At 44.1% G+C, this 13,043-nt stretch overlaps 1 protein-coding gene and 1 long non-coding RNA gene across 4 annotated transcripts; one reads left to right on the forward strand and one right to left on the reverse strand.

Annotated features, from left to right (window-relative positions):
* Nucleotides 1–162: 162 nt before the first annotated feature.
* Nucleotides 163–12,760, forward strand: LOC116930393 (bromodomain-containing protein 4). 3 transcript variants are annotated; one of them, XM_045179262.1, is made up of 9 exons: nucleotides 163–361; nucleotides 6,755–6,906; nucleotides 7,006–7,136; nucleotides 7,261–8,603; nucleotides 8,739–9,109; nucleotides 9,589–9,711; nucleotides 10,043–10,108; nucleotides 10,186–10,317; nucleotides 12,081–12,760. In XM_045179262.1, the coding sequence occupies exons 2-9, from the start codon at nucleotides 6,885–6,887 to the stop codon at nucleotides 12,098–12,100; spliced, it is 2,208 nt and encodes a 735-aa protein (XP_045035197.1). In that variant the 5' UTR covers nucleotides 163–361; nucleotides 6,755–6,884; the 3' UTR covers nucleotides 12,101–12,760. The 3 variants fall into 3 exon arrangements, with proteins under 3 accessions (XP_045035197.1, XP_045035196.1, XP_045035195.1); XM_045179260.1 differs by lacking the exon at nucleotides 163–361 and adding an exon at nucleotides 3,520–4,304; XM_045179261.1 differs by lacking the exons at nucleotides 163–361; nucleotides 9,589–9,711 and adding an exon at nucleotides 3,516–4,304.
* On the reverse strand, nucleotides 2,564–3,441 carry LOC123475990. The gene is made up of 2 exons (XR_006651516.1): nucleotides 2,929–3,441; nucleotides 2,564–2,836 (listed from the first exon to the last, which is right to left on the reverse strand). It is a non-coding gene; the product is annotated as an uncharacterized LOC123475990 (long non-coding RNA).
* Nucleotides 12,761–13,043: the final 283 nt, after the last annotated feature.

Genomic DNA, 13,043 nt, shown 5'->3' on the forward strand with positions numbered 1-13,043 from the left:
ACACAGCATTCTCTAAATATAGAATCTTTTCATAGGTGTTTGCCGTATTGAGAAAACGGGCAGGAGGAAGCCGTTGCTGCAGCCGCTACATCAGCTTCGCAGGAGTGAGGAGGAGAAAGCTTGCTAACAGCAACAGCGCCATCAAAGACCGGGTCGGTCAGTCAAGTTTTGATCCAGTTGAAGTCTAGCAGTGTGGTTTGTCTCCTCTTTACTGATTTTCGTTTTTTTTTTTCGTTGCTGTTTTCACTAACTGTTCGTCATCCTCCGCATCGACATCGCTTCAATTGTCTCCGTTCATCATTAAGTGAATCACGCTCTCTTTTCCCCTTCGTACCTGACAACAAGCCCTAACTAAACAACGGTAAGCGTATATATAGATATAAATAGATAGCATTAATCGAAAATCAAACAATGTCCAGTAGACGGTTTGTCTGGATCCGTTATCACCTAGAAGCATTAAAAAAAAAAAAGTAAAGTAAATCAAATAAGGTGCCAGGTCCGCTGACCTATTTTGCCTACTCATAATCTGATTGGCTACCAACAACATCACAGAAAGTTTTGCGCGATATTCTGGTAGTTGAAATAATGCACGTTGACCGAACTGGACTCCCTTTATTTATTTGCGACGGAATAGTTTACCGTCTGATCGTTTGACGAGTGCGTGCCTGGCCATCTCCCGATCTGGGCCTTCGCAAGCCTCGCCCGTCTGTCCCCTTATTCTCCGCGAAGCTGTTCAAATGTGTTGGACATTGCCTTAACGGGTTGTCGTCCTCGCATACAGGAGAAATGAAAAAGATAAAGAGATAAAGAGACAGCAAGACAGAGTAGAATATGGATATGGCAATAAGACATCATGCGATCTCGGTTCGGGTGTGGCGTCACAGCTGCCTCTCAAAGTTCTTTCCTATCCCCCCCTCCTATTGAATTGAAAGAGAGAAAAAAAAAAAGAGCTAAGTGTACGCAATATTTTTTTTTAAATCTTTCCCCACTTTCAAACTCCATCTATGTTGCCATGCCGAAATCTTAAGTGTTGTTTTTGGTGTGTGTGTGTGTGTGTGTGTGTGTGTGTTGCGTGTGTGTGTTTTTTACGCTTGCCGTGATGTGTGGTTCTTCTTCTTCTTTAATACTTTGCTTCCTCTCTCTTATTTTATTTTTTATTTTTTCCCATCGTCTCATCATGTCTTGTCTGTTGCCTTTTTCTTTTCTTTCGGTTGCTGCTGTTTTAATAATAGAAATGACTACGTTGGCGCCAGCTCCAGCTCTATCGACTGGGGCTGGGCTGGTGTCGACCTCCTTCACAGTCCCGATGTCCCAAAGAGAAAACTTCTTTGCTTGCTCCCGTTCGTTCAAAACTTTGGAAGCCGTTGCATTATAAATAGCCGCCATCGCTATAGAAGCCGCTACCGCAATCACTCGGCCACGGCTACTTTTTTATGCAGCCTACCCTTTTTCTTTTTTTTTTTTTTATTCCCACCTCCCCCTCCCTTTTTTTGTGTTGTTTTTTCAATGCTTCACATTTTACACTAGTCAATGTAAATTTGTTTGATTCTTGTGGAATTGCGTGGCTAATTTCCGTAACATCCGGCCGGAAATTCCTGGACGTTATCACATGTCAGCTCATTCAAACACTGGCGGCGACTGCTGAACTGCTTTAACACAAACCCAGACGCGTTGTTTTGTCTTTATTGAGGTCGGATCGTCATCTAGGTCACAGAATTCCTGGACCAATCAGGAAACTTTCAAGGGCATGTAAGAAACACACACACACACACACACAAAAAGGGTAAACGACGACGGCCTATCAAAAGTAACAACACACGGCCATTAGCCGTTACAATAACACATCTCGACATCATTAAGTTTCAGCTGCTCTTAGAAATGTGTGTTTGTGGAGCAAGCTCGCAAGCCTCTTGGTGTGCTTGGATTTTTACCATTTGTTAAGGCTAACAATGAGTGTTGACGTCGCGGTTTTATCGTTAGCATCGATGGGCAAAGGATAGCGACCGAACAAAGTGAGTAAGTCGGAGGATAAATAGGCAAAAGAAGGCAAAGAGCCATCTTGGCGAAGAAAGTTTGTCGCTAATAAAAAGAACCCAACAACTAATAGGCTAAAATCACAAATTAAAAGCTCGCCGTTTGGAGGTAAGTTAGCGAGTGGTAAACACCTGGGATGGAATCTTCGGCTGGACGGCAGTTCGCCGATCCCGCCGTTGCTGACTCATGGGCGAACGACAGCGGGAGGTCATTGGGCTCTGGTCGCATTCGTTTGTTAAGATGATTCATCCTTCCCTTACGGGATGAAGAGAGAGAGAGAGAGAGGGAGAGAGAGAGAGCAGTGGGGACAGCAAGCGAAGATCAAGCGCCAAAACAACGACAAAGAAGAAAAAGAGATAGCAGATAGACCTCAAAAGAATCAAAAAGGAAATCAGTAACTGAGAGTATGTCGTGCATGGCTGGGATGCTTCGTTCATTTACATATGCGCACGTACGTTTCTCAAGGGCCATCTGGTTTCGTTGCCTCAACCCCCCCCTTCCGCATCGTCCGTCTAATGCATCGAGCGAACTGAATCATCTTTTTGTATTTGTGTTTATCCAGAAGCCTACACATTGTTGGTAGGGCGCGGGTCGCTATCTCAAAAGAGAAAGGACCGAACGATTCTTGAAACAACAAAAACCAAAAAACAAAGACGAGGTCGCTTTCATGATGGATGGCTGTAAGTCGTCGTCGATTCATCATCCATCTTACCCGTCCGTGAGATGATGTTTTGTGGCGGGCGGAAATGCAGAAATCCTATTTGCTGGTTTACGTGTGGGTAATTTTTCTCTCTCCCGTTTTCTATCGTCACCACCACGTCATTCATGCATAGTTTCAAAACAAGTTCAAAAAAAAATTATCAAAAAAATAAGAGACAGTCGTGGAATTTTTACATATTTAAAATGATGATTATTTCAAAATAATCTGAAGCGGTTTGGTCCTATTGTATACGAAACGACGAAGCATTTGACCACAAACGCTACGGCGGCGCTGGCGTCGTCAACCACAAATACATTCCGCTTTCATTTCATACCTGGCAACACTTTCAAAAAGAAGATCATTAAAAATAAAAATCTTGTTTCTGAGTGATTTGTTTATTGCGCGATTTTCCTGCTATCTGCTGTATGTAATGAAGATCCATTAGTCGTGACACGATCAACGCTGCGTTTCAGTATGGAAGCGCACTGCACTAGGAGCGTGTGCAACTAGCATTGTCAGTCTTTGATCAGTTTCCAACAACATAGTCCTATGTGACCATCGTAAGGGGATTGGTCGCTGAAATATAAAAAGAAGCCCATTTCGTAACGTTTGGAAATCGAGGTCGGCGTTTAGCTCGTGACACACTAGCGGACATAAGGGAGCGAGAGAGAGAGAGAGAGGGAGGGAAAAGAGTATTAAGAAATGAAAAAAAAAATAAGAAGAATTCACGTCCATTCCTCTCTTCTTCTTGTTCTCTCCTTTTCTTCCTCTTCTTCGTTTTCTTCTCAGCTGAAAAGAAAAATAACGAAACGAAGAAAAAGAAAATTTGAGATTTCCTTATGCGGAAAAGAATTGAAAATCACCAAGATCGGTGCCCGGAGCGCTCAAAACTGACGTCATCTTTCAGGTCACGTGATGGTAAGCCAATAGAAAAAAAAAACGAGGGCTTGGAAAAAAAGGGGAAAAAAAAAAAATAACAACCACCCACTAAGCGAGGAACACACGAGTGTGAGTGTGTGTGTCTATGTGAAGGAACAAGGAGAGAGAAAGAGAGAGAGAGAGACGGGTGAGATCCAGTGCTCCTCCTCCCTAAAGTTTCCACGGCTTCGACTGAAACTGGACGAAACTGAGGGCGAAAGTTCTGTACCAGTAGTGAAAAGTCAGTTGGAGCGGGCAGTCAAACGATCTCGACTACATTACAAGAGCGTGAACCAACGAACGAATCCAACGACTTTATCCGATCAGCGGCCATCATGTCGTCCGTCAGCGGTGAACCGCGTCATCCTCCCGTAGTTTCGAGCGTGTGCACCGATCACGGCATTTACTCGGGCACGCTAGTGGACCCGATCTCGGCCAACCTAGAACACGGCCAGCATAGACGACTTAGCGCTTCCTCGTCATCGTCGTCCGTGACGGACACAAGCGATCCCGCCGTCCGCCGTGTTGTCTACAACCTTTATCGCGGCCTGCTGGGCACCTACAATGACAAAGCCAACGATATCATCAGCGCCATGCCGCCCGAAATGGTCCGCGAAGATCACGGCATTGCCAAACATATCGAGAGCATGATGTAAGTCCCTACAGAAAGCTTTCAATAGCCAGATCATTCGCTACTGTTTACCGCCCAACATTCATCGCGATCTACGTAATATCTGTACGCGTGCATCTTAACCAGTGGAACGCAAACCAGACTCACGGGCAGTCAGAAGTCCCACTGCGGTTTTGCCGCTCTCCTGTGGCTAAGCTTTCGACGGGAAGTCGTCATCGACGTCTGTTACTTTCAGGACTCATGCGTCACTTTGTATTGCTCAAGGCTTTGCTTAGAGAGGCGAGATGGTTGAATGAAGTTATTTCTCTAGCGATGTCTCATCGTCGGTCGCAGACTGTCAACAGCTCGTGTGCTTATTTTCCGGACACAGTTCATCATCTTTTCATTTAGATGTGACAAAATGGGGGGTTTCACGCAGTGGGTGACTCATGTCATATCACCCAACTTGGACGTTCTCTCAGTCGCGATCTTTAGTTCTTGTTATAATCAAAGTAATGATGTCATTCCACTCCCTTCTCGAATGACTCTATATTATACTGTTGCTTCGCCTTCTTTTCTTTGTTGTTGTTGTTGAACATTCCACAACACTTTCCTTCTTTGACGGCGGACCGGCTTTGAAATTCTATCCGTGTTCAATCAAAACTGGATGTTTTTGCACTCATTCCCTTTTTCTGGCGTTTCACCGTCTTAATTTGGTTCACTGCATTGTGTTCGGGTTTTTTTTTTTTTTTGTTAACGCGGGAAGGGAGGATTGACGGGTCCAATCTAACTCATTGATGACGACGTGTTCGACCGAAGAGATCCGCCTTGATCGCTTTGTATATGTAGGTTTCATTCGTTGACTTCTTTTTTCATTCAAAAGATTTGATCAGTTAAGGACGCTGACGCCCATCATCCCATGTCTGAGCATTGTTCTCTTAAGCAAATCAGCTTGTCGGTTGTTCAATGTTGCTTTCCTACCCTGCTAGATGGAAAAAAAGATCGAAAGAGCGCGTGAAAGTAGCAAATAGAAAACAGGAAAGAGAGACATCGAAATGGATTGGGGAACTGAGACGGGGTGCTGTCGTCATCTCTCCGTGATTTGAATTGATTGTTGCGATGCAACGATTCTTCGAATGCGTTGTATTCGTTTATGGAGTTAGCTGGCTCCGAAACCACAATGAAAAATACAGAAGCATTGAATTAAATTGATATCCCTTGTATTCTAAGGTCTATAATCTACACAGCAACTAAAAATCCTCCCGCTTTCTTATTTCTTTTTCACGCCTCCTCCGCCTCCACCTGCACTGCACGTCCACTGCCAACGTGAAGGTTGGCGCCGAATGATACATTATTCACCATCATTTGGCCGTCTTTTCCGACGTTTTTCCTTTACATTGGACTCACCTTATTTGGCTTTCTTTTCCAAGGCCATCCTTTCTTTTCACTCAAGTCTTCCTGCTCCCGCTAAGCCAAGTCTTTCTCGGCTCTGCCTTCCCTCTGCCTAGCTTTCCCGTCTTCCTACACTCACTATTTCACTACCCCACCCCCATCCGCATACTTTATTATCATCTGGTGTTATTTTTTTACTTCTCTCCGATTTCTGAGAAGACATGGAGTCTGATTTTTTTTTGTGAGCCACACCAGCTTCAGCCAAGGCCGAACCGAAAAAAAAAAAAAAAAAGTCAATCGAGTAGTTGCGTTGGTAATATTTTAAGAAAAAAAAATATTTCTTCGACTGCACGGCAACCTGCGTCCCCCCCCCCAAAAAAAAAAAAAAAAGAGGTTGATGTCGGAGTCACAACGAATTTATTCCAAAAAGATCCAGACGCTAGATTGTGTAGCGCCACAACCCTTGTCTTCGTAAATCGTAATCAAATCGACCGTCCAGACGAAAGGGGGAAAGACCCAGGTCTGCACTCAACGCCACGTCGCTCACGTCACGCAATCAGAATCGAGAGTGAAGCGGAAACCGTTTCATTTTCTGTTTATCGCTCGTTGACCAGCACGCTGAATGCCAATAGCAACCGAACAAAACGGCATACCAGCACAGTTCCGACGAATATGCACCGGACTAACTATTCCATCCGCCGTTGCATGTTAGGCAGGCCCGAGACAGATCTTTAAGAGAGAAAAAAAGAATTCAATGAAAAGAATGGATAAAAACGAGAAAAAATAAACACATAAAAGCGACTGGCGCTGTTCCATTGAGCAGGCAAGTCACGTTCGAGGCATTACCCTTGTAGCACTCTCTATCCAGTAGATGACTTAGCTCTGCCTTACAACAATAGCCGCTCACGCATACCTTCTTTGGTTCAACGTACACGCTCACGATTTTTCAAGTTCTTCTCGCTGTTTTTATTTATATGTGTTAACAGAATCCTTAGATCTACACACTTTTGGGTTATTCCATTTATGCAACGCTTTCTAGCTATTAAATTTACTCAAAAAAAAAAAAAAAAATACATATACGTATATATTCTACATTTCAGACGTCAATCGGAAGAAATCAAGAGCGGCGTTAGCCGCAGGAGCAGCAGTGCAAATATTGGCCCGTTTCTATCAGGTGGCAAAAGCAGTGTTCACGCCTCGCCAGTTGGTAGGCCTATAGAGACCAGTAACATGGACGCCCCAGCCGGCCTAGGTACATAATAGGCTAGCACATAGTTGTAAATTTTTATGGTGTACTGTAAAGTGGTTCATAAGCGTTCACATCAACCCCGTGTTTTATATTAATACACAGGACTCGAAGGTGGAGTCGCGCTTCAGGGCATGATGGCAGGACCACCTCCACCACCACCACCGCCCCCTCCTCCACCTATGCCCAGCAGCCATGGACCCGGTAATATGCCGGCAATCAGAATCAATACGGAGGTATCATAATATTTGATTCTGTTTTAGTGTTAATGTTCCGTGCCCTTTTATGGTCAAATAATTTAACTTTTGTTTGTTTGTTTGTTTTTGTTTTTCCTTTTTCCAAATCAACATTGAATAACAGATGGGAGGCGGGCCAAATTCGGCGGGAAGAGCAGGTGGAGGTAAACATGTACCAGGTGGCGGGGCACCGTTTAGCTACATACCGCCGTCTGCCATTCAAAACGCCATGATGACCAAAGACAAAAAACCGTTCACGTATACACCGGGCGGCATTGATTTTTTAGCCGAGATCCGTTCTCCGCGTATGCAACGTCGCATATCCAAAAACGCAGCCGACGAAGGCGTTTCTAGCCATCCCCATCCGACACCGACCAATCCTCCTGGATCGTCGCCGACGCCGTCTCACTTAAGTCCTCAAGCTCTAATGGCCATGCAGCCTCAAATAGCTGTACCCGTCTTTCCGCCGACGCCTCAGCAAATGCCTGTTCTGCATTCGCCCGCTATGCACTTACCAGTAACTCCTCCAACGCCCACAGTGGTGGCCACCTCTCCGCTTCCTCCCCCTCCGCCGCCGTCGCATCAGAATTACATCCAGCAGCAGAGTGTGGAATCTTCGCCGCCACAGCCAATGCGCATCAACTTGAAGCCAGCGGTGCCGCAGTTTTTGCAATCGCAACCCCAGACGCAATCACCGGAGCAGATGTTCGAAGAAATTATGAACTCTTTGTCGGCCAGGAGCGCTAGCAGTCAGGCTCAGTGTTCTATTCCGGCCACTTATACTCCACAACAGCCGGTTGTTGCTCCAGCGCCAGTAGCGCCATCCGCTCCGACTACGGTACCGACTCCGGAGCGTCGAAACACTCAGTTGGGATCAATTTACATCCCACCAGTAAACAACAATGCTGCTAGCGGGAGTCCTAACACTAGCAACAACGCGAATAGCAATGGGCCAAGCGGACCTTTGTCCCCACTAGCATCGGCTCAGTTGGCCAAGGCACCAATGCCATGGATGAATTCGCAGAATCGGCCTTCTAGTTCTCCGACTCCAGTATTCGTCCACAATCAACAGCAGCAACACGAACGAGTTATCCCTGTCGATCGAGAAGAGAATGTAAAACCGTTTCAAACTGCGGCTTCCGCATCGGGGAACGTCCGCGTCGTTCCAATCGCAGTTGAAGGAGGCCATGCCGGGGGTACAGCCACGAGGGCCCCTCCGACGCCGCAAAGGAGTGTCTCGTCTGTTAAAGATGAAACCGTCCATCCACCCTGGCATAACGCACAGGGCAAAGTTATACCAATTTACTTGGAGAGTAGTGGATCGGGAGTTAATACTAGTATGACTCCAGTTACCGTTCAAAGGCAACCAGATGCTCAACAAAGCTATCAGCCGCAACAACAACAGCAAGCTCCCTGGCGGACGCAAGCTGCTGCCAACGCCAATCAAATTGCATCCATGATGGACGAGTAAGCAAAACATCAATACTTTTTTAAGAACTAAAAAAACAATTTTGTTTTTTTATTCTTTGGCCTTTTGACGTATAGTGGAATTTTTCTTAACTTTCATTAAGAGTATGGTAATGATAGAATGTTATAATACAGATTGATGATGTCGCCAACAAATAACGGGCGTCAACAGCAGGAACAGCACCACGAATCGCCCTCGAATCCGATGGCAGCTGGAACTTACAGTCGTGCTGCCAGTGTCGAACAACCTCGCGGACAGCCGACACAATCACGCTCCTTTCGCATCTTACAGATGATCCACGATCCAGCCGACGATTCAGCTGATGCTGAAGCCGAACCAGCTGAGAGTTCCGGACGTTTATCACGTTCCTCTATTGGCAGCAACAACAGCGGTGGCACAAGCGGTGGTCGCTTATCCCAGCATTCTGGGCCACCGCCAGTCGGTGAACGTCGCTTGAACCTGACTCAGGATGATCGTGAACTCATGGACATGTTCCGGTCACAAGGTAACATTTATCCAACCTTAGAAGCCATTCCTAAAAATAAAATAACAATGGGGTAAAAAAAAAAAAAAAAAAGAAATGCCACTCAAAAATCCTATCCTTCAGTAATGTCCGCTAACTTGCATTGCAACAAGAAAATAATTTTCTACTTTGAGAGTAGAAATTGGTACGAGCTAAAGTCTTAGTTCTAGTACTTTAGTTGTTAAAGTCATAATACCTTAAACTTAATTGAGCATGGCTTCTAAACCAAATATAAAAAACAAAAAAACAAAAAAAAAATTGCCAAACCGATTTGGAATAGAACGTTTCCTTCGATCAATGTCATCATCAACGTTTATTGTGGAATGTGGTCCAACTCTTCTCTCTTTCTCTCCCTTGCTCTGCTCCCATGCGTCTTCGTCCACATGACACGGCAACCGTCACGTTTCCGTACATCGCGCACGCCTACACGTACACGCACACGTACATACAACACACATCAGTGAACGAAGAGCACTCGTTGCATCAAGAAGTTGATCCGCGTTATCGCGGCTCGCACATCCCATCGCGAGCTTTCCGCATTTTGCAGAATTTCACCGCTACCGATTCGTCCGCCGCTGAGGATGGTAAACCTTACGTTACTAACCGACAAAAAAGCGCTGCATATCTAAGTAATCCTAACAGAACCACGATCATAACTCCATGTTACAAACATCTAAAAGAAACAAAAGCATTACTAATTCCTGTAAACCCTCGATCGAAGTTGCAAAAGGTTCAAACTTAGATTCGGGAAGTAAAAGATAACTAAATAATCTAATCCAATTTGATTTTCAGTCGATCACAATGAAAATGAATCTTTTAACGGATTTTATTTGGATGAGAGACTTTTGTTACTGACCAACAGTTTTTCGGCTGTGGAGTGATGAGACTAATGGTTAATTGTTTACCTTTCCACAGCATATCAACAGCAGCAGCAAATGAACCGTGCTCAAGCTAACAATCCGATGCCATCCAACGTAGCAGGTATTACCTATTAGAAACTTAGGAGACGAAATTATTGAGGAAAATTTCATTAATGTATTGAAAAAATGATGAATCAGGCACAGCAACAAACATTAATCGTGGGCCACCTAGCGAACAGAGTGAACCCGAACCCAAAAAGTACATGGGAGGAAACATCCCATCGCGGTCATTTCGAATGCTACAAGCCATGACTTCTCTGGATCCTAATGGTAAGGCAAAACCTCTAGACGTTATGGTATTTAGAAGTACAATACCTCCCTCATGGCGATAGTATATCGATGAAACCCTCTTTTTTTTGGGTTTACCGGAAAACTGTTCCTATGAGCAGTTCATTTTTTGACCCGACATGTAACCCATTCCAACTTATTTTTGTATCTTTTGGTTGGGTGGGGGTATCGAATCGTCATTCGTCCCTATCAGCCGACATGGAACGCGTCTTCATGACGTCACGAAGTCCAGAACTAGTCGGCAGAAGTGATTCGGTCGATAGTGGTCCATTCCAACAAAAAAATGGCAAATTAGATGACACAATCATCTCTGTAGACCTTACAATGTCTTCACCTAACGAGACAAGAAATGAGCCACACAAAGTGAATGGATATGAATCACCATCAAACGAAAAGAATGCCGATGAACTAAAAGCCCCTAGCCCAAATCCAACGCCTTCCATACTCATCGACAACTATGAAGAAGAAGAATTGCAGGCCCAGATAGTAGTGTCGGCCACGACTGCAACGGACCAGCAATCAGAAATGAACACCAGCGATCACTCGGGATTGACAAACAGTGGCGCTGAAGTGAAACGTAGCAGCGATCAAGAAGTTGATGTTGACACGGAATCGGAAACCACTCACCATCACAGTCGACTCCTGCGACTTTTGAGTGGCGATCTCGGAACTGACGGTGTGAGAGATGCAGAGACCGGTGCCTTGTCGGTCCCGACTTCAACACCATCGGCTTCGGAAACAGAAGCCAATTTTTTGCCTCCTAACCTGCCAGGCGTGCGGTTACGCATCCGCTCACTACGAGCTAAAGATCGGATTCCCTCGCGCGTTTTCCGTTCACTCCAGCACGAATTCGATTCAAGCACGGAAGACATAACGCAGGCTGTCATCTCGTCACCGCCCCCATTTTCACCGAACCATACCAACCAACTGACCTCAGGATTCATCGGCCATTCTGGTTTCTTTCGTTACTCTCGACTATATGCTTCGGTAACGCCTGAAACGCCCTCGTCAGCAACGTCCGAATTGGACGGATTCTTCTCACATCATCAAAATGCTCTTCATTGATTCAAAGAAATGCTACATGGTTCCAGACGCGCTCAATTCTGGTGGGCCAGCAGATAGTTTTTTAAGAAAATGGAAAATCGGCCAAGGTTTCAAAGGTACAAGCTCTTAACTCTGGAATTCAAGCGAATGAATTTGGTTACCTCGTGAAATGACTTCGATTTAGTTTTTGATTTAAAAAAAACCTTATCGCTAAACGTTCCGGGAATTGGTAGATGTCGTGTTTGAAACGTTTGGACTCGTTTGTATGGGTCGTGATGCTGAACTTGTGGTGAATTTTGCGCTTGTGAACCGGATTGCTGGAATCATTTGTCGTTACGCCGAGCATGTCTTCGTCCGTCTTCACATTGTTTACTCTGCGGCAACAATTGCGACGCGTCGGAGAAACACTTTAGCAGCACGTCGTACGTGTCCTCCTCATTATGTTTATTTACGTAGTACATGGGTACTAATTTTGTTTACAGCTCGTAGGACAACCTCGTTCTTAGAACCTATCGTCAGCTGTTCATTTTTATACCTTGCTCCTTGATAAGGACGAGGAATTCGATTGCTTTTCATGTGCCACTGTGCGTTAATACTGTACTGCCGCCATGACATTTACCTACCCTTGCAAAGAAAACCAGATACCACCGTTGCTAACTTTGATTGAATTTTAAATGTCTGTACATTTTTTATCTTTGCAGAAGGTAAATCCGACCTCTGAAAATCGTTAGAGCATTGCAGTTTAGACCGGTTTGACTTCCGAATCCGCAAGTGCCGAACCGACAGCGTGGGACACGTTTAATTTCTTTCTTCTGCGTCTTTCCGCATCACCTCATTATTACTGAACTAATCAACTTCGAATGTTCCTGTCATCGATCCGATTTTTATCATTATATACCGTGCCTTTTTCACTCGGATGCATTCACATCGGATCTGAAATCTTCAATCTTTTGCCTTTATTACTTTTGTTTCTCACATCAACGCGAACTTCAGCATGGTTATTCGTCTCTAATAAGTATTCGTCTTTTTGATTGATTTCAATTGGATTCAATACCATTTGCCCATTTTGAACAAAAATAACCAATCATCTTTAATTTGTTGAAAAATGTGATTTACATAAGAAGAATTGAAAATAGGCAACCACAACAAATTTAATACAAAACTGAAAAAAAACAAACAAGCAAGAGAAATAAAACAAGACAAATAGAAAATTTGGTTGAGATATCATTCTTCTAGTGTGACCACCGCGAATAGTTTTTCTTTTATAGCTCATGTATTGGGTGGTGACGTTATACTGCGAAATCTTGCATATAGGAATATTGTTAAACTATGTACTGAAACACAAGCTTATATAATAAAATCATCGTTTGGGTTGCAACTATTTTCATTCAAAATTCTGTCTCAGTTATTGCTCTAAAAATCCAATGTGGAATCTAAAATACATTACATTGGGTAGTCTCGTTGCTATATGTCAACAGAACTTAGACTGCCCATCGGCACTTCGGAATTTTTTAATCGATTTAATTAAGAAACGTTAATGGTAATTCAAAATTCGGAAATTCTTTTTGAAAAAAATATGGACAATCTTGTTCCCTTATTTTCCTTTAGAAATCAAAAATGTATTAAAAATTTACTTATCAGAAGAAAATATGACTAGTGTTTTA

Source organism: Daphnia magna, linkage group LG9 (assembly GCF_020631705.1).
Source record: "Daphnia magna isolate NIES linkage group LG9, ASM2063170v1.1, whole genome shotgun sequence".
Taxonomy (NCBI): Eukaryota; Metazoa; Arthropoda; class Branchiopoda; order Diplostraca; family Daphniidae; genus Daphnia; species Daphnia magna.